Raw genomic sequence first — 22,332 nt, 5'->3', positions numbered from 1 at the left:
GTAACTGCAGAATAAGTCCAGATATAAAAAAATAAATCTCTGCAATATAAGTCTGATATCAAAATAGAGTCACGACACAATAAGTCCAGATTTCAAAATAGAGTCACTATAGAATAAGTCCTAATTTCAAAAATGAGTATGGTAACTGCAGAATAAGTCCAGATATAAATAAATGAGTTAAAGAATTGTTGCTGAAAACCTATGTCATTGTTTCGAAAAACAAAAGAAAAACAAAACTGCTCTCTTAATTTGTAATTAGCCATTTCTGAGTATAAGTTATACTCTCTGAAGAATGTTTCTGCAATGTGATTAACACAATGAACAGCAGATTATTCATACATAAATTGTTAATGGTAAATTGTATTTTAATGAAACAATATATTTTTTCTCATTGTCAATTTTAAGATTGAATACCTCCCCATTGTAGCCTCATTGAATTTAGTTTGATTGTGTATTCATATTGTTCCTTTGTGTCCTCTCTGTTAACTGATCTATCACACATACAAACTTGACAACATTTTTAATAGGGAATAATTTACGGGATTCTTTTTACCATATTTTTTGGTAAGTTTGTTTGAAATTTCTGTTGTATTTGTAGAGATTTTGAAATACTTTGTAAAAAAATCATAATTTCAGTTTTTAGATTATTTCCATAAGTAAGACTAATGGAACCGTTCTGAAGCAAAATCAAAATGTATCACAGATTTACAGGAATTATGAAGCTTCGTTCAATGTCTTTTCTAATTTGACAGATAAACAAACCTTTGTACGTCATTTGGTCTCATGTGGAGAGTTGTTTCATTGGCAATCATACCATATCTCTTTATGTTTATGTTTAAACTGATTAACTGAATTATACCAAAAACAGAAAATTTTAATTGAACTTATCATATAACATATATATCATGGAAGCAATTGTTACATGCTGCAACATTTCTGTAAAATAACTTCTGATTGGATAGAATTTGAAGACAACAGGGCATCAATTCCATGGTTGAAACCTCTGAATTCTGTATAAATCAAGGTTGTATTTCAAAAGGCAATTTAAGTATAAATCATAGAAGATGTTACCACTGATGAGATGAGAGTCCATTGATACTTGTATTAGGACAAAATCTGACAAAGTATGGGGTAGAGCAGTGGCAGATCCAGAGGGGGGGGGGGGGGGGGGTTGGTGGTTTGTATCCCCCCTTTTTTTACGATCAATGCATTTGAATGGGGACATAAAATTGGAATACCTTTTTATTCTGGGTTGGGATTTGGGTCACCCCCTTAAAAAATGGCTTGATCAGCCCCTGCATAGCCACATATATCAGATTCTGTGTTTGAATGCTGACAAAACATTAAAAAAGATCACAGTCACCTTCTCAAACTTATAAATCTTTTTTTGTTTTACTTAGGGATTAGTAATATTAGATAATGGAATCATGCTTAACTTAAAGAAATCTTACTTTTTGAAGCAGTTTTATACTGATGCATTTACACATGTTGAAATCAGCTGATATCAAATAGTATAGAGACGATTTCCTGGGAATATTAAACATGTACCTTTTGGCTATGGTATACACATGTTATGACAGGATTTTTAATTGCTTCATCAATTATTTTCACCTTTTTCTTCCTTTAAGCTCCTGAACTTCATAACATAAATAAGCCAAACGACATGTTTTAATCTGCAGAAAATAACTTTTTGACCTTTTATATGGTAAACTGTTACTCTACTAATAAGTCAAATTTTTCTGGAAGGGTTGAAAAAGAAATTACAATTTATCAACCAACTTATAAATTAAAAAAAAAAAGGTTTTGTCAAATGTGTTACACAAATCGTAGCTGTATATTAAACTGAGTTACCCCTAAATTGCAGTCCTACATTACAATGTAAGACAAAACAAATTTAGATCTTTGTTGACACAATAATTTACAGAGATGTTGATTTACTTATAAAAGATCAAAACTTTTAGTTTCCCAAATTGAGATCATTTGCACATCTAACTCTTGACTGTATAATCATTTTCCAACGCACCAATCCCAATAGATCATTTTAGGAACCTTTTTCATAACACGGCATCAGTCGTTGTTTACTTCTTCAAAAATCTTCTCCTGAAATTGGATATTAAACTTTATCTAAACTTGAATCATTGGGATATTTATTTTTACTTATTTGTCTGCAGGTGACCCTGCTTGCCAATAAACATGGCCAACTTGGCTAAAAATAGAACATAGGGGTAAAATGCAAGTTTTTTCTATTACCTTGACAACCAATTTAAATAGAAAAAATTGACAGAGGCAGAAGTGTTTAGACATTTAAATTTGAAGATCTACCTTTAATCCATTTATATAAAAAACTGTAAAAGGAGAAGGTCTGTTGAGAGCAAAAATGATCAGTAAGACAAGATTGGCATATATATATAGTCATCTATATTGTATTCATCAAAATGGTTATTTTATTGTCCATTTGTGCTGAATGGTCAACAGAATTCTGATCATGCAATTCAATATTTTTTAAATTTGAGAGAAAAGAAATACATGTATGTACATATATTGACTTCCTAACATGCACATCAATATCAGTGTTGTGTAATCATATCCTTTCAGACTTCAGGTAAATTTTTCTTGGTTCTTTTCATGCTCAGAATCTTCAGTTTATTTAGAAGATGTCCTTACATCTCAATTCACTCAATTTAAGATTAAGGCCTACCAAATGCAGATTTTGAATGAAAAAGGTGCATGGTGATAAATTGAGGGAGATGTGTTGCTTCAGGACTTTTGGGAACATCCATTGTCTAGGGATTATAGCAACATTTTTAGCTCACCTGGCCCAAAGGACCAAGTGAGCTTTTCTCATCACTTTGCGTCCAGTGTTGGCGTCGTCTGTCATTACCATTAACTTTTATAAAAATCTTCTCATCTGAAACTACCGGGCCAAATTAAACTAAAATTGGCCATAATCATCATTGGGGTATCTAGTTTAAAAATGTGTCCGGTGACCTGGCCAAGTCTAACCAAGATGGTTGCCATGGCTAAAAATAGAACATAGGAGTAAATGAGTTTTTGGCTTATATCTCAAAAAACAAAGTATTAATTTAGAGCAAATCTGACATGGGGTAAAATTGTTTATCAGGTCAAGATCTATCTGCCCTGAAATTTTCAGATGAATTGGAGAACCCAGTGTTGGATTGCTGCCCCTGAATTGGTAATTTTAAGGAAATTTTGCCATTTTTGGTTATTATCTTGAATATTATTATAGATAGAGATAAACTGTAAACAGCAATAATGTTCAGCAAAGTAAGATTTACAAATAAGTCAACATGACCAAAATGGTCAGTTGACCCCTTAAGGAGTTATTGCCTTTTATAGTCAATTTTACCATTTTTCGTAAATCTTAGTAATCTTTTACAAAAATCTCCTTCTCTGAAACTGCTGGGCCAAATTAAACCAAACCTGGCCACATCATCATTGGGGTATCTAGTTTAAAAATGTATCCAGTGTTCCGGCCAACCAACCAAGATGGCCCCAATGGCTAAAAATAGAATATAGGGGTAAAATGCAGTTTTTGACTTATATCTCAAAAACCAAGGCAAATAGAGCAAATCTGACAAGTAATAAAATTGTTCATCAGGTAAGATCGATCTGCCCTGAAATATTCAGATGAATGGGACAACCTGTTTTTGGTTGCTGCCCCTGAATTGGTAATTTTTAAGAAATTTTGCTGTTTTTGGTTATTATCTTGAATATCATTATAGATAGGGATAAACTGTAAACAGCAATATTAAATGTACAGCAAAGTAAGACCTAAAAATAAGTCAACATGCCCAAAAAGGTCAATTGACCCCCTAAGGAGTTATTGCCCTTTAAAGTCAATTTTTAGTAACATTTTCAACTGTGAGTGAGTTCTGGGCCAAGTTCATTATAGATAGAGATCATTTTAAGCAGCAAGAATGTTCAGTAAAGTAAGATTTAAGAAATAATTCATGGAAGCCATAGATTATTGGAAATTTACACATGGCACGGGCCGTGATATTCGAATTTTATCCTGAGCGTTAGCGAGGGATAAAATTAACGAATTACACGGCCCAGGCCATGTGTAAATTTCCAATAATCTATGGCTTCCATGAATTATTTCGATTCTAATAGGACAAATACGATAATTAAAAAAACTGAAGCGAGCGTTGGTAAAGCTGTGTGTGTTGGCTGTTCTTTTTTACTCCCTGTTAGATAAAGCTCAAGCATTCTAATAGATCCGTAGCTTGCATGGATTATTTCGTAAACAACCGCTGAAAAAAATTTGTTTCATTCTCAAAACCAACAATTGTCATTTTGATTTATATGTTTTTCTCGTGAGCTACCGTCAAATCTAAAGTAGACATTTCGTAACTAAGGAGCCGCCATGTTGACATGCTGAAACCAGTAAATATGCGAACAATGCAATCGAAAAGAAAATCAAACAAAACCTACCTTGGTAATCAATTTTAATACAATAGTAAACAACATTTTAATAGTTTACGTAACAGAAAACTTTCAACTCTAGCGTTTTTATTTGTATGACGTCATGTTTTGAAATGACTTAAATGCGCCCAAAACATTAATAGACTTTCGCGGAGTTTTATTTTATTTTTATTTTGTTGGTTTCTCCAATCTCTTGTGTATTACTTCTTTTTATGATGCATCCGAATAAGAATAAAAGTGATTTTGTCTTTTTTTATTTGCAATTTTAAAAACAATAAAATCGACAAAGGGTTTACAAATAGGTTTCAATACATGTGGATTTACGTGGGAAGTATATTGTAACAGCCATTATTATGTACACCACGGAGTCTGCGCTAAGTATAGATATATCGAGAATTTTATCACAGTGTTGTTTACAAAGCGAAAGAAGCACGTCATATTAGAACTACAAACACATCACTATCACCAAAACACAATTTTGTCATGAATCCATCTGTTTCCTTCGTTTAATAGTGACATAGACCAAGGTGAGCAACACAGGCTCTTTAGAGCCTCTAGTTTTCATACCTTTAGTTTGTAGTCCTATGCAGCAAGGATACCACAAATGTATAATTTAATTCTGTTTTCTTTCCTTATATCATAAATTTTTATAAACCCTTGGATGATATTTCATTCTTTGTTAAATGAATGAGGATTCTTATGTTTCTTTTTAATTAAAGGTTGTTAAAAAGACTTAAGATGAAATAAAAGAAGCAGCGGTTGTTTTCACCAAAAATCTTTATGTGAAAAGTACTTGTTAGTCATGAATATTACTGTATCTATTTTCAGCGTCTGGATCTGTATATGTTTGGGGATCAGGAGCTGATGGTCAGTTGGGACTAGGAGATAAAATCTTATTCATAGCCACACCCAAAAGACTCAAAGATTCCAGTTTACACAGAAAAGTCACCTATATATCATCTGGAGAATGCTACAGTGCTGCTATCACAGGTATGGTGTGTTTACAAAGGGGGGAGGGGAGGGGTATAGTGATGAATACATAAATACTACAATACCTATATAACATTTAGGCCATGTGTTGAAGGGGTGGGACTGTGACCTAAAAAGAGGAGTTGCAGTTTCAACCAATCTTTCCATTGTTACACACCAAAATATTTTAACGCCCACCAAATGCCTCCAGGCATGGAGCTAACTTTGAAAGTACTGTATAGACAGTCACCAAACGCCTTCAAGCATTGAGCTTACCGTAAAAGGGCTGTAATTAGCCAGTCACCAAACGCCTCCAGGCATTGAGCTTACCTTAAAAGGGCTGTAAAACCAGTCACCAAATGCCTTCAGGCATGAAGCCCACCGTAAAAGGGCTTTTACAGCCAGTCACCAAACGCCTCCAGGCATTGAGCTTACCTTAAAAGGGCTGTAAAACCAGTCACCAAATGCCTTCAGGTATGAAGCCCACCATAAAAGGGCTGTTACAGCCAGTCACCAAACGCCTCCAGGCATTGAGCTAACCTTAAAAGGGCTGTATTGCCAGACACCAAACGCCATCAGGCATGAAGCCCACCGTAAAGGGGCTGTATAGCTAGTCAAGGTTGTTAAACACTTCCATCATCTTCAACTCTGTTTGGTTATTAAATTAAGGAGATGTTTATTATGATTGTAAATGGCACTACTAGAAATCAAAAGCAGACCAAATGATGGGGATGTAAACACATAGAGGTCAACATACAGCATACAACAATGAGCAAGCCAATCTTGTATAGTATTTAAAAAATAATCTAAAAAAGACCCTGCTATGACAAAATGTGAAACTAAATGAGTGATTGATGCTGAAACCAATAATAGAAAAATAAATAGGGCAAATAGTTTAAAACACTAGATTAAAGGCACCTAACTTTGGACAGAGACAAACACTAGATTAAAAACTTTCAATAGTGTGGACTTACGTCTGTATTATAACTTTATAACACATCCTAGAATAAAAACTTGTAGCCACAATAATTAAACTGCATATGCAGTTATTAAAAAGATGTTGAACTTCTCTTCAACCCAGGGTTTTGTTTCATCTAAATATTTAATAAACGACTACTTTCTGTTCAATATAAAACATCAAAAATATGGAAATTGTATTATAATGATACCATTAGGATACAAAAACAAAATTAATCATTTAAAAATATTAAAATGATTTTTTTTCTGATGTCTTGTTATTAATTATACAAAAGTTCTGTTAACTAACAATTAGGTTTATATTCCAGGCGTTATTTTTTACTTTGGAAATGTATAATGCTAACCATGATCTTTTTGTCCAGATAATATAATGTTTTGTTCTGTGGTTCATAATAGCTAAAAACAGAAAAATTTGTTGATATTAATCAACCATTTCTTTCAAACAGAAGTAAAAGATTGCAGAGATATTAATTATATTATAATATCAGAACAATTACTGTAGAATTTCTTTAAAATTAGAAAGTTCCTTATCCATCTGATGAACGAAAAGATTTAATTAATGTTAAATCAAATTTTTGTGAATAATTTTCCCGTATTTTTGTTCAATACCATATCTAACAATGAGATCATCTTTTTTAGATTATTGATTCTGTAATATAAAAAACTATTAATCAGAGAAATAAAATATGGCATTTCTCTTCTAAATGCCTTCGTTAATTTCTGTAAAAAGAATGTCTTTGGATATCTTATTGTGGGTTTTGTGGTCTTATAAAAATGTCTAAATCCATTTTCAGATGAAAGACCTCAATTAGAAAATTTCATCAGCATAATGAGTTTGATTTTATTTCTGTTGGGAGGATAGTTTGGTTCCATTGTTATTATAAGGAGTTATTTAATTATTTCAATAGGATGTGTGTTAACGTTACGAAGACAATTTGCGGCAGTGCGGTCACAGCTGAGGTTTTTGTCAGCGGCTAAATGCCAAGATCATCCTCAACCATTAGACAACAATACAAAAGAATATCTTTGATGGATAACATTTAATTGGCTTTTCTAATATCGTGACTTTACCAAAACAAATTATTTTTTGCATACTAATGAGCCGTAGAAATTGGAATTTTTAGAAAAATGTTATATGTTTTCCCATATTAAAAACTTGACAACAAAAGATCAGCTCTAATTTGGGATGGAAATGTTTAATTATCCTACCTAATTGAGCATTTAATTATATCCTGGCACAAAAAGACAATTAGACAAAAGGGAAGCACTGTTATGAACAATTTTTATTTAAGAATGACCTCATTGTTACAGTAAAATAATCTTTATGTAGAAAAATGTACATTTTTATCTATAATATAATTTTTACTCCTTAATATTTTAAGATCATAATCAAATGATAAATATAGATAAATATTGTTTATGTCAAGCAAGTGTCATTGGAGAGTACATAGATATCAAAAATAAATAAATGAAAATATGATAAATTCACCCCCTAGACTCAAGTCTAATTTTGTTACAGTGCTCACATGTCCAAATTCAACCCTTTCTACTCTAATGTACCAATTTCAAGTTAGCAAGCAGTTTTTGAAAATTGACAATAAATGTTCTAAATAAATTTGATATTTCTGTCCTTTTTATATCTGATTTCTATTTTTGATAGATTTTAGATTTAACACAGAACTTATATATTTGAATTGTGTGATCTCAATCATTAGAATTCATCCTATTTGTTCAAAGATTCAAATTCAAAAAGTCACTATTGTATATAATGAAAATATTAAGGCCCTAAATTAATGTATGTTTAATCTTGAAATGAATAATTGGTCTTTTGAGAATTAAGAAAAAAACTATATTATCGAAGATATGAAATACTTTTTTAATATGTCTGAAAGACAACTGAAGAGCATTTATTGGCGACCATTATACTTTGTTTTTTGTTTTATAGTTACTGTATAAAAGTGATAAGTACCAATGGTCATACAAGTCAATTTCAAAGTTATGAAGTTCTTCATTATTAAAAGAATTATATTATACTCAAGTTTTATTGAGAAATTTCATAGCTTCCTAGCTCATCATCAAAGTAAAAATATTCTTTATGCTAATTGAAAAATCATGTTCATTTTGAAGCTTTTATCATTTGATATATTCACTTTAAATGCTGTAATAATAAGAGTTTTATAGATATTTTTATTGAAGAACTGTTATCAAGCAATTTATCAAGATCCTTTATTTGCACACCTCATTTGTTTTTAGTCAGATATACAATACTGGTGTATACAACCTTTCACTTAAGAGGTTTTGTTTTTATATTGAGTCGGTATCGTGGTAGCAATTAAATGATGTTCCTAACTGCACCTTTAAAATCAATCCCCAAACATGACTGCATTTATATTTAATGATTTCAAAATGGCAAGCGGTTTTATATTTCATAAATTGACATTTTCTAAATAATTATTATCTTATTTCTGTCCTTTTTATATCTGATTTCTGTATGATAGATTTTAGGGCTCAATCACTACTAGATCTGTATAATTAATGATTAAATGGAGTAAAACTATAAAATCTTGTTTCATGGTCGGTAGTTTGTGAAATAGACATCTTTAATTAAAGTTATTTTGGTGTTGTCAGCTCTTCCCCCTTCATTCTCCATTACTAGTGGAATCCTTGTTAGTTTGAAAAATAAAATTTTATAGATTTTTTTATGGGTCTTTTGGGATTTAAGATAAAAACTTTATTTACATCATTTAAAATGTGCTGTTATGCTACTTAAACAAGCCTTATTCTTTTGCTTTTTGAAAAGGTTTTATTATTAATTTTTAATTTGCTCATTAACTAACTGCGTCATTAAGTTATATGGCTGTGCAGAATTCATGCTTCATTGTATTGTACTTACATATTTTTATTTCTTATTTATATTTAATCTGTAAAACATCAGCAGGTAGAATGCTACATTAAGTTTAGATCATTTCAAACCTTTGAATGTGTAAAGTTTTTTCCCCGAGGATAAGATCAGTTCAATAGTCAGTGCTGTTTAGTTTAAACATTTTTTTAGCTGAAATATGCAAAAGGGATGAAAAAAAATAATTGCAGTTTTGGGTTATATTAATTGATAATTATTCAATATAATCAGAAATTGTTAATAGTAAAACAACCAGAACCCTTAAAGAATTTATTGCCCTTGAATGATTAATGTTTACCCTTTTTGCACTTTGTTTTGCATAGTAGAAAGACTCTGAGAATGATTTTAAACATATAAAAAATTATCGGCAAAATAAGATCTGCAAATAAGGAAACATGACTGAAATAGTCAATTGACCCTCTATAAATTTAAATGCTCTTATTTGACCATTTTTACTGATATTTTTGTGGGTTTTTTTTCAATAAATTTTGATAGAAAGCATTATGTTTAGCAAAATAGGTCAAGATGAAGGAATTAGCAAGTGGCTCTTATTCAAGTTTTATACATCTTTTAAAGTTTTCAAATTTTGGGCCTAAGCATTCATGATAGCTTATTCTTTGGATTTAATTTTACTTTCACTTCATCAAACATTATTTTTTTGTAAATTTACATTTAGAAATAAGATGTGGTATGAGACAACTCTCCAAAGGAGACCAGATGAGACAGATTCTATTGGTCACCTTACTGCATACTTGTGTACAGAACATAAGAAAATTTTATCGTTATGCTCATCATTACACATTTTTAAAATAGATATGATAGAGAAAAAAGTTTGCACTTATACTTAATCATTTACTGTCTTCTAATGCTTTACAGAACTATTTTCAATGAAATGGTATTAGTTTACAGCTAATGAAAGTTAAATATGTCAGTAACTTAATATAAAGAACCAATGCTTTCTTTCCACAGAAAATGGCAAGCTGTACATGTGGGGTAAAAATAGCCATTGTATATTACCTAACAGACCAACATCTTTTAAGATCTGGTCACCATTCTGTGTAAATACTGGACTAAAGACTGTCACTACTATCAGCTGTGGCTCCTGGCATGCTGTGGCATTAACTGGGATACCAGGTAACTAGTCTATTGTCATGACAACCAGAGTAATGACATAGCTATTAGCAATTATGGACTCACTGTTCCTTTATTTATATTTAGGGAAAACGAATAGAAAATAGAAAGAGATAGAATCATAGAACATATATGTATCAAAAAGAAATAGCTTCATGTTTGATAGAATGTTTAAAACAATGATGGATAATTGTAATTCTATACAAAATTATGTTGGATCATTGGATCTGGCACCACATATGGATCAGGATCAGTTCATACTTCTGGACACTTGTATTCACCCCTGGTATTTGGAAGGTTTCTTGTTGGTTGTTCAGTCTATGGTTTTGTATGTTGTGTTGTATACTGTTGGTTGTTCAGTCTATGGTTTTGTATGTTGTGTTGTATACTGTTGGTTGTTCAGTCTATGGTTTTGTATGTTGTGTTGTATACTGTTGGTTGTTCAGTCTATGGTTTTGTATGTTGTGTTGTATACTGTTGGTTGTTCAGCCTATTGTTTTGTATGTTGTGTTGTATACTGTTGGTTGTTCAGTCTATGGTTTTGTGTGTTGTGTTGTATACTGTTGGTTGTTCAGTCTATGGTTTTGTATGTTGTGTTGTGTACTGTTGGTTGTTCAGTCTATGGTTTTGTATGTTGTGTTGTGTACTGTTGGTTGTTCAGTCTATGGTTTTGTGTGTTGTGTTGTATACTGTTGGTTGTTCAGTCTATGGTTTTGTATGTTGTGTTGTATACTGTTGGTTGTTCAGTCTATGGTTTTGTATGTTGTGTTGTATACTGTTGGTTGTTCAGTCTATGGTTTTGTATGTTGTGTTGTATACTGTTGGTTGTTCAGTCTATGGTTTTGTATGTTGTGTTGTATATTGTTGTTTGTCTTTTTTCTCAAATGATATCAGTACTTCTGTATCTTAAGCTATTTCTTTTGTATTGACATAGATGGTAAAATGTAATGTAACAGATCTTCAATATTTTTTATATCCACATCTGATTCACACTCCCTTTGATTTTTTTCTTTTTCAATTGCAAAACATTTGTACTTTGTCATATTTACACTAAGATGAAACAGGATAATGAAAATTGCCCATTATTTGTTCTAGCAAATTTGGGTTTATTTTTAGAAAGATTTATAACAAAATGATAACTCTACCTTGTTTAACTTGGGTTGAGTAGTTGCTGTGTTATTGAAAATTACACCTCATTTTGTTCACAATTGTAGTGTTAGTATTACTATTGCAAATCATTTCGTCTCAAGGTTCAGTTTATCATATATATTTGATACATATACAGTACCTAAAGATGGCTTTATGAGATTTAGAGCATTTGATAAAGAGATACTTTTATTTCATTTCAACATCCTCAATGACAGGATATCAGATTGTAATTGTGTGTGATAATGTATGTTTTAAATGGCTTGCCTAACAATAATGTATATATGAAAGAAAAAAAATGGGTATATGACTACATGAAAAAACCCACAGATGTTTGATTTGATTTTTGGTGTTTTATAGCCACTTTTAAACACCGCATTTGGGCTTTTTCGTAGCGGCAAGTTTTTATCGGCGGAGGACGCCAGAGTGCCCAGAGAAAACTACTGACCTTCGATAGGAAAACTGACAATCAGTCAGTTAAGATTGGAGTCTAGCAGGGTTTAAACTCATAACCTCAGTGTTGACTGGCCAGTGATTAAAGTAGTAACTACTAAGACTGCTTGGCAACTGAGGCCCCCACAACCCACAGATAATACAATCTATAGATATTTTAACAGTCATTGACAATATAAAGAGGAGGGGTGAAAGATACCAGAAGGACATTTCAACTCATAGATTGAAAATAAACTGACAACGCAATGGCTGAAAAAGAAAAAGACAAACTGACAAATAATAGTACACATGACACAACAAAAAAAAAACTAAGGACTTAGCAAAACAAACCCCATCAAAAACTTAGGAGGATCTCAGGTGCTCCGGAAGGGTAAGCAGAGCCTCTACTCCACAGGTGTCTTTATGTCATGTTTTTAATCCTCCTCAGTGTAAAAAATACTAACCTATAAAATATCTGCCATCACAAAATGAAAAATATTTTATCTTATACAGATCCTGTTTCCTATTATACTGACGGAAAATCAGATATAACCGAAGTGGAAATACAACCAGGCAAAATGGTAGATGTTAATGGAAGAAACAGACACAAGGTTTATTTCAATTATTTTAAATATTTTTTCACAATTCAGATAAAATAGAAAAAGTGTTTCCTTGCATGAATTTGGATTTTGAAAAAAAGGAAAACCCTCATGAATGGTTTGTGCATTTACCAATTGCAAAACTTATTCTCCTAAAATCAAACCACTTTATTGCAGGTCTTTTGATTGTTGGGTTATTTTAACCTATGAGAAAATATTAGGCCAACCTAGGTTCCTATTTGGATTTTGTTAAAGCAGCTCTTGATAAATTTAACAGAAAACTGACCAAATCCAATAACTAAGTGAACTCTTACAAGTATGTTTACAGTTGTATTGAAGTAAGCAAATAAAATTCCATTAATTTATAGCATTGTTTGTTATTTGTTGATAATTGCTATGTATAATAGTGGGTATTTTTAACATATGCAGGAAGTTATTTAAAACAGTTAGAAGTCCTTGCACAAACACTTGTATTTGTTGACCATCTTAATATTCATACATTTATATAATGCAAGGCCAACAGTTAAGAATAAGAGGGTACAAGATGATGAAAAAAAGTAAAATAACAAAAGTACCAAACTCCGAGAAATATTCAAAATGGAAAGTCTGTAGTCAAATGGAAAATACATAAATATGCAAACATTTTCATGATATCAAGGCAGTCAGAGGCAGACAACATCATGAAGACACCATGATCATTTCAGAAATACATTAGTCAAGTCATGCTAGCTACGAAAAACTCAATTTTTGATTTCAGCTTTACCATTTAGGATAGACTTGTTAACATTGTACTTCTGAATTCTCAGACTTTTTAAAATCTTGGTGTTGTAGGATAGTGACGATACTTCAGAAGAAAGTGAGGATGATTTTAAAGAAAGGTTACCAAATATTGCCCCGAGGGAAACTGCATTAGATGGTGAAGTCGTCCTATCTGTAACAGTTGAATATCCAGAAGATTTATTACACAAACGTATGTAGTCAATGTCTTGCATGTGATTTATGTGATTTAAAGATCCTTTTTTGATTAATTTATTATTTAAATAAGTGAGTCCTACCATTCATCTAATAGATATTATTGTCACACTTTTCTGAGGAACTACTGAACAGAAAGACTTGATATTTGATTGGTAGCTAAATAGTAACAATTTGGATCGTGTCAGCACTAGTTATCTGTCAACTATTTTTCCCAATTTGAAACTTTCATGAAAAACTGAGAAGCGGTATGATTGTTGAGACTTAATAATATTTTGGTAATTTTATTATGCACTTACTTATACCTCACTTAATAAGGGCAATATGTTTTTTGGTCTGTGTGTCTGTTTGTTTTTTAGGTTGTTTGTCTGTCCTTCATCTATCTGTCCTGCTTCAGGTAAAAGTTTTTGGTCAAGGTAGTTTTTGATGAAGTTGAAGTCCAATCAACTTGAAACTAAATACATATGTTCCCTATGAAATGATCATTCTAAATTTTCATTCCAAAAATTTCACGGTCCACTGAACATGGAAAATGATAGTGCTAGTGGGGCATCTGTGTTCTATGGACTCATTCTTGTTGACTACAGACATTGTGAAGGGAGATAAAAGTTCATAAATTTTCATATGTTTTTTATATTGTCAAATTAGCTACATATGAAGTTAGTATATATATATATGATCTTGTGATCAATTTTATTTGGCAATCGCCAATGGCAGTCAGCAGGGTTAAAGAACATCAGTTGTTCGACCTGTTAGTCAAATGCGTTTTGTTTAAAATGTACTTTTTCACTTTTTTGGTCTTTTGGAAAATGTTGTTTGTGCTGTTTTTAGACCCTTCTACAACGAAATTTGTTTGATATGCACACGTATAAAAATTGCGGTTTTTATCCAACGCAATCATAGGTTTGAATTTTCAATTTAGACTTGTTTATATATATATATATATATATATACAACTCGTCTAAACATCAACCCAACAATGTTAGATCTGTAAATTTGCTTTCGCAAAAAAATATAAATATATATATAAGGGTGACTTTAATAAATTTTTTGTTTGACCACAGGTTTGGTCCACAGTCCTTCTCTAACTAGTGAACAGAAATGGCAACAAAATGTTCAGGAGAAACAGGAAACGGACAGATCAAGACTTGTTATACAGATGCCATCAGAGGCAAAACCTCATTTTATAGATGCTTCAACTTCTCCGATACCATTTAGTAGTTCAGAGTCGGAAAGTGATGGAGCTTTACATTCTAGTCGTATTCTTGCTAAATTAGACAATATAGACGATGATCGTTTAGATAAGCTTGCTAATACTCCGTCACAAAAGTCTGTGTCACGTTATCCTTTATTCTTTGACAGACAGAAAACAAATGCACTCAAAGAACAGCCATCGTCAGTCGTGCAGTTCAGTAAAACAAACGCTGAAAATTACACGTTGCCTAGAGAAAATACAAACTTTAGTTGTAAACAAATTGATTTAACAGAATTAGAAGTTATTAAGACAATACATGATTTAAAATCACAGGAGAAAATTGTTCGGGCAAATTTGATAAATGAAACTGGCCAAACTTTTATTGAGTCGCCTGTCAGCAAATTATGTTCCGACAATAAATTGAGAGACAAACTTTTTACCAGATCTTCAGAAAAGTCTTCACCTACTATGGACAATGGTAGAATTATTGATAGTCCAATTCAAAAATCTGGTCGCCACAGTGATACAGCCATTTTGAATTTGGCAATGAGGGACAGATTGTCTGTCACTAAATCTCATCGGAGTGTAGAAAGTGCCTTAGCTGAATATTACTCATTGGATGATGGAAGATGGCCAGTTAAACAGTCAAACAGTATTCCTAAGAAAGGGGATGCTGATTTTGGAGTAAGTTGTGGTTTAACATCTGTCTTTTTAAAAAAGCAAAACTACCACTGCACAGTTAGGTGATGGGGACTTTTATTTTTTTTGCATGTATGGTTACGGGATTTATAAATAATGCAAGGAAATAGGTTAGATATCTTCAATTGACATATTCTGCATGAATATACATATAAATGTATTTATTTACTGGTATATTCAATTTTTTTTACTAATTGTACGGTATAAATCAGTTCGTTTTATTTCTTAAATTTTGTTTGTATTATTCCCGGGTATATTACTGTTGCTACAGTTCATTTGATTAAGATGAAATAAAAAAATATGTGAAGTTAAATTCGCTGATTTTATTGTGAATTTAACCTTTTAAAGTTAAAATAACCTAGAATTATAAATATTGACTTGATTTGAAATCCTTTATAACTTTGTCCAGTAATTAGAGTCGGGAATAATGATTTTAAATGCTTTGTACTGTAAACATGATTTGATGTGTTTAGCCATTTAGTGATTAAAATTTGAAAAGAAGTGTTGAAATTCAAAACTGAGTTATATTGACTCGTTAATTTAATTCCAATCTTCTCTTGACAATTGGATTCAATTATTGGTCATTGAAACTTAATCACATGTATCACCAATCTGTTAATTAACTCGTCCTACACAATTATATTTGCAATTCTACACTTAAATTGAAGTTTTTGGTAGAAAATTGATTTTTGGAGCCCTGGTATTACCCTTGTGTCATTGAGTTGATGTTAATACTAAAACTTGTGACTTGCATCACACATTGTATTTTTAGTATTATTTTATGAGAGCATATTGTTTTACAAGGCAGATTGCAACAAATGGAAGTTTTTAACAACCTTGACTGGCTATACAGCCCTTGCACAGTCGGCTTGGCAGATTATATAAATTGTTTTTAAGCTGAAGTTATACTATTTCAATAAGCTTTCTAATAGAAGGATCCTTTGTTTATAATCATTCTATAAAATATATTTTCTCCCAAAATCTTTTGAAGACATACTGACAAGATATTGATATAAAGCCCGGTTTAAATTAATATATTTTGAAATTAAATAAGCAATTTAGCTGTCTCTATTTGGTGTTTTCAGTAAAAATTAATCAATGAATCAGTACTCATGCCCTTTTTAGTTTTGACCTACTTTTTGCCTCTTGGGAGCTCTAAACTATTTTTGGCCTCTTGAGCATACTTATTTTCATTTATTAATTAAACTCGGTTAATGAACATGCATCCTTTTCTGCTTAATACAATTTAATTTATTTAGAATAATTTGTTCTTTGATAAACAAATTCATAATAATTTTAGATCTTTTATGATAAAAACAATACCCATAAAATTGAAAAATGAATTTTTCATGTCATCCCTAAACATTTCCTGATAGTTATCAAATATGGACAATACCTTTCTCAGATCAGTGAATACAAGCTTGATTTTGAGATACATGAATATTTAATAATTTATAAATTTTTATCCTTATAAAGATTAGTGAAACAATATTGTGATTTAACAATATCACATACAAACACTATAGTAACTGAATTATAATACTCTGCCAAAAACTGATTTCTGTTTAGGATAACATTCAAAACATTTTTTCAGTTGGAAAAAATTATATTGAATTATTAATACAAGATGTGTAAACATTAACAGTTGACTTGCCTCTAATTATAAAGATTTAACGTCATTTAAGCATGTTTTCGATTCCCCACCGATACCCGGACAATTATGGTTATTTACTCCATTGATCTTTTAAAGGTGTGATCTGTTTTTTACTGTTTGGCAATCAGTTGATAATGGCTTCCTATTCAATTCCTACTCATTAGTTTTGTATGATATACAAGATTAGTCGATAGGAAATTACCGCAAATTTTCTAATTTCCGTTTCTGTAAAGTTGTGATATCAGTTAAGGTAGCGTTGTCAGATGAGACAGACTTACCTGGGTTAATCAGTGTGTCGCAGGAACTATGACCACACTGACTGACAGTAGACTAAACCAATGGCAGAACTCGACAAGGCCGTGCAATCCAATATACAATTATCAGTTTGTCTGCGACTATTTAACTTATTACATAATTTTTAGCACCAGGGCAGTAAAAGATTAGACATTGTAATGAAATTTTTATGCTTATAGAAATTTGAGCTCTACAAAAGTGTACATGACTAAATTTATTTAATTTTGCATTGTATCTCCATAACATGTTGGAATATTCCAATTGACACCTGACTAACTTAAATGGACCTTAATGGTAGTTTATATATTGAAACCAAAAAGGGCATTGATACCTACACATAAATCTAATGGAACCTAGAATGTTTAATCAGCCTGTCAGTTTTGAATGACCATGCATGGTTGATAATTATGGATAAAATGGAAATTTGAAGCAATTTATACCAAACTTCAATATTTACAAGTCTCAAATTTGATTACAGTTTGAATTTTAATGATATGCCTTTGTTTAAATACATTTGGAATTTAAAGCTATGAATCAATGATTTTGTATATGTTTTGTTAGTTGCATTAGATGCAACTGCATTACAATTATAAAAATCAGAAGGAAAAAACAAATCAGATAAATCAGATATGTAGATCTAAAAAAAAATCCTACTTGGCTAGAATTCAGGTCCAAGGACACATGTAGAGCAGGTTTAAGCTAACTCTTTGGTAAAATGTTTTAAATAAACGGATTTTTGGTTACAGAAATTTTTGAAAAAATCTGATGTGAATATTTCTTCAAGAAAACCCATTATACATTTTCTACATGTACATGTACTAGCTATTTGCTTTAAAATAATGCCATATGTTGACGTAGATATCAATAATTTGCCTGTGTCCACTAAAAAATGTGTATTTACTAGTGTGTTTATTCCTTTGCACATTTATAAAGTGGTTAGAGTTTGTAGCATAAAATAAAGGTATGCATGTTGGTATATATTTGATATATTCTGATTCTGACAGAAACGTATGCCCAGTGCATGTTGGTATATATTTTATTTATTCTGATTCTACAGAAACGTATGCCCAGCTTTGTATGGAGACAAAAGGTTTGTATGCCAGATCTTCTTCTCAAGCACCCTAACTCTTCTTAAACTCACCAATTATTTATTTGTATTAATCATATAATAGAAATAACTGAAAACTTAAATTTCTTATTAAAATTTTCAAAGATCTGTAGTGTCCTTGATGTAAAAGATCAAAGTTCATATTTAAGTAAGGAACTTTCTGTAGGATTTACATAGTTTTTTTTCTTTGCAGCTTGATTCAACAGTAGAGAAAGAAGATTTTCTGTCTTTTATTCTCTCTTTCTTATTCTTCAGCACTCAATAGCTGCCACATGATCTCACTAACTTCATTAATTTCTAATTTCTACCTAATTCTAAACACTATATGTTGTATAGGCCAAGCAAAATAAGCTTTAAGGTCTTCTTTTATATGCATAGGCCAAGCAAAATAAGCTTTATGGTCTTCTTTTATATGTATAGGCCAAGCAAAATAAGCTTTAAGGTCTTCTTTTATATGTATAGGCCAAGCAAAATAAGCTTTAAGGTCTTTTTTTGTATGTATAGGCCAAGCAAAATAAGCTTTAAGGTCTTCTTTTATATGTATAGGCCAAGCAAAATAAGCTTTAAGATCTTCTATATGTATAGGCCAAGCAAAATAAGCTTTAAGGTCTTCTTTTATATGTATAGGCCAAGCAAAATAAGCTTTAAGGTCTTCTTTGTATGTAAAGGCCAAGCAAAATAAGCTTTAGGGTCTTCTTCTATATGTATAGGCCAAGCAAAATAAGCTTTAAGGTCTTCTTTTATATGTATAGGCCAAGCAAAATAAGCTTTAAGGTCTTCTTTTATATGTATAGGCCAAGCAAAATAAGCTTTAAGGTCTTCTTTGTATGTATAGGCCAAACAAAATAAGCTTTAAGGTCTTCTTTAATATGTATAGGCCAAGCAAAATAAGCTTTAAGGTCTTCTTTTATATGTATAGGCCAAGCAAAATAAGCTTTAAGGTCTTCTTTTATATGTATAGGCCAAGCAAAATAAGCTTTAACGTCATCTTTTATTTTATTTATAGTCTGATGCCTTCTATTCAAATCAGGGAGATTTAGCAAGTAGGCATATCTTCAAGATGAAGAATATCATAGATTATTCCATATTGATGAAATTTTAGAAGGTTTTTCTATATGAATGGGATTTTGAATAAATAAGCATTTTCACCAGCGGAAAAAAGTATATTTTCTGTAAATATGTGGTTTAATTTACCTTTGAAAAACTGATATTCATTTCGGCTGTTGGACTCAGTGAATATCAGTTTTTTCAAAAATCAATAAAACTACATATTTACCTCATCAAAAGACAGTAATTGTATAATATTCCTTCATCCAGGCTATCAAGGATCATCAAGGGTATTAAAAAAGGCATGAAAACCTGACTTTAAAGTAGATGTAAAAAAAGAAGAACTTCATTTTACAAAATTTAATTTCTTTGTAAACATTGTATATAAAACTGTATTAGTGAACCAACACCTGAAGTTGTAATTGTGTAATGGGGTCACATAGAGTTGATACCACTGGGTATTCAGAATTTCTTGAAAAAAAAGAATAAGTCGCCTCGAGGCTAAATGTCAAATGTTAACGCCTTTATTTGTACAGTTTGAAATTCATTTCATGGTTCCATTATACCTATATATGTATCTCACTACACTGTTTATAGCTATCAAAACATTGGATCTTTTTAGTTATTATGCATAGTATATTGATATAAAAATAAGGAGATGTGGTAGGATTGCCAATGAGACAACTATCTACCAAAGTTCAAATAAACTGGATGTAAGCAACTGATGTTTCTTTGTTTAACTAGTTTTCATTTGTTTTTTTCAGCTGAAAATATCCAGGTCCGACACAGTAATTGGACCAATCAAATTGCCAACAAAGATGCCAACGGCTAATCATATACAGAGATATTCAAATGTGCATAATCCAATAAACTCTCAAAAAACGTCAGAATATAAGTCAAAAATAAGAATACCAGTTCCTAGACAAGTAAGTATTCCAGTTGGAAGGGAACAACAACAAAAAACAAACAATTTACGTGTGGAGGGAAAAACTAGAAAACAGCTAATGTATTCAAGTGCTACTTCATGGAGAAGTCGGGAACAGAACGGATTGCTGGATATGTCAAACTCTTGCCAGTCAGGCTTGCCATTATCTATAGATTCACAGAACAAACAAACAAAAGGTGGTGAAATAAATGGTAAAATTCATAGAGAAAACACACAAAAACTGCTCAATGGACATGTGAAAAGCCCTAGTATTTATCCCAAAGGTGTGTCACCTATGAAAAGGAGGTCTAAAACAACTTTGGGCACGGCATTTAACATGGAACATTTTCATACAGCAATGGATTTTGTTAATGATTTGAAAATTGATTCTCAAACTTTGGTTCAAACATCAGAACAAAATGGCCAAGCCTTGTCATCGTTATCACAAGTGATTTAGAGATCAGATTTGAGACCCAAGTCTCACTCAGGAAGTACTCGTACACATTCAGCTCCGTCACGTAACATAAATTTACAGCTAAAAAAACTGACTGAGCTTTCTAGTCTAAAACTACTGGGTCATTTCTAACAAATAACATATTGCTATATTTTAATGCTTTGTGATACTTAATTGGCATCCCATATATTTTGTTGTCTTTGTAAGTGACCTTTTTAGTTCATTGTTTTCATGTATTGATATCTACTATATAAGGGGTACATGCTCCTATATCCAATTTAAAACTTTTAATCATAACTCCTGGAAATTGAGAGGGAAATTTTTAGGTCAAATTAACCAAAGAATCTTCAGATCCGAACTTTATTTTTATGGTTACATTGGAACAGTCACTTGCATTCAGTATTTGAAAACAGCAAATAAAATAGACTGTTTTCAGAAAAAAATTCTGTTTAAAACCTGAAATTCTTTGGGGTGCCATATCATAACTTTATTAATGTGAGTGCTATGTGCTAGGGCATTGGGTGAAAAAAATCATAATATTTTACAGATTGTTTTGTCTGGTAATCATGGTTATAAAATGCAATTAATAAAAGTTAAAAATATTTCTATTATGCCAATAAGATTTACAAAAATGTAATTTTATGGTATGATTTAAGTATTGAATTTTGTTTAATATAAATTTTGTAGATTTGAACTTGCCAGAATCAGATTTATTGCTGTTTTATATAAGATATGTTTTAAAAGAATTAAAGATACACAGCATAAAATATAAGAATATATGAATATATACCATGGTTTATACTAATTCTGTGCCAAATATTGATGTATGCTGTGATTAAAATGCTCTTAATGAACTTTTGTGTCTTAACTTTTGCATGTTTCACAGACAGCTAAATGAACAAATTAATCATCATATTTGTAAAACTACTACCTGGGTATATAAAATAAAACATCAAAGAATATTTGCTATAGTAAATAACCTGTTAAGACAATGATCACTTTATATGTAACAAAAATATATACAAAAATATATATTCAGTAGTAATGTTCTGTGCAAATGACTTGCTAAACACCATATCTTTATATAGTTTTTTCAATAAGTCACACCATATCGTTACATAGTGTTTCCAATATGTCATGCCATATCGTTTCCAATAGGTATACACCATATATTTATAAAGTGTTTCCACAAGGTCTACATCATAAATTTATATTGTATTTCCAATAGGTCTACACCATATTTTTATGATGTATTTCAAACATTTCTACACCATATCTTAACATAGTATTTCCGATAAGTCTACACCATATTTTTATATTGTATTTCTAATAGGTCTATACCATATCTTTATATTGTACTGATTTCCAATAGGTCTACACCATA

The 22,332-nt window shown here is 31.2% G+C and overlaps 1 protein-coding gene across 5 annotated transcripts in view; it reads left to right on the top strand.

Annotated features, from left to right (window-relative positions):
- LOC134714911 (uncharacterized) overlaps positions 1–21,702 on the top strand; it is a 97,029-nt gene extending 75,327 nt beyond the window's left edge. For 2 of the 5 annotated variants that reach the window (XM_063576613.1, XM_063576614.1), the window contains 7 exons: positions 5,275–5,436; positions 10,262–10,426; positions 12,515–12,612; positions 13,432–13,570; positions 14,637–15,451; positions 18,472–18,504; positions 20,334–21,701. In XM_063576613.1, the coding sequence (XP_063432683.1) occupies positions 5,275–5,436; positions 10,262–10,426; positions 12,515–12,612; positions 13,432–13,570; positions 14,637–15,451; positions 18,472–18,504; positions 20,334–20,951 (2,030 nt within the window). In that variant the 3' untranslated portion in view covers positions 20,952–21,701. Of the gene's footprint in view, positions 1–5,274; positions 5,437–10,261; positions 10,427–12,514; positions 12,613–13,431; positions 13,571–14,636; positions 15,452–18,471; positions 18,505–20,333 lie in introns of all 5 variants that reach the window. The other 3 variants (XM_063576610.1, XM_063576612.1, XM_063576611.1) reach the window with 3 other exon arrangements.
- The last annotated feature ends 630 nt before the right edge of the window (positions 21,703–22,332 follow it).

This window comes from Mytilus trossulus, chromosome 4 (assembly GCF_036588685.1).
Source record: "Mytilus trossulus isolate FHL-02 chromosome 4, PNRI_Mtr1.1.1.hap1, whole genome shotgun sequence".
NCBI classification, from domain to species: domain Eukaryota; kingdom Metazoa; phylum Mollusca; class Bivalvia; order Mytilida; family Mytilidae; genus Mytilus; species Mytilus trossulus.
This window is presented reverse-complemented; position numbering and strand designations above follow the sequence as displayed.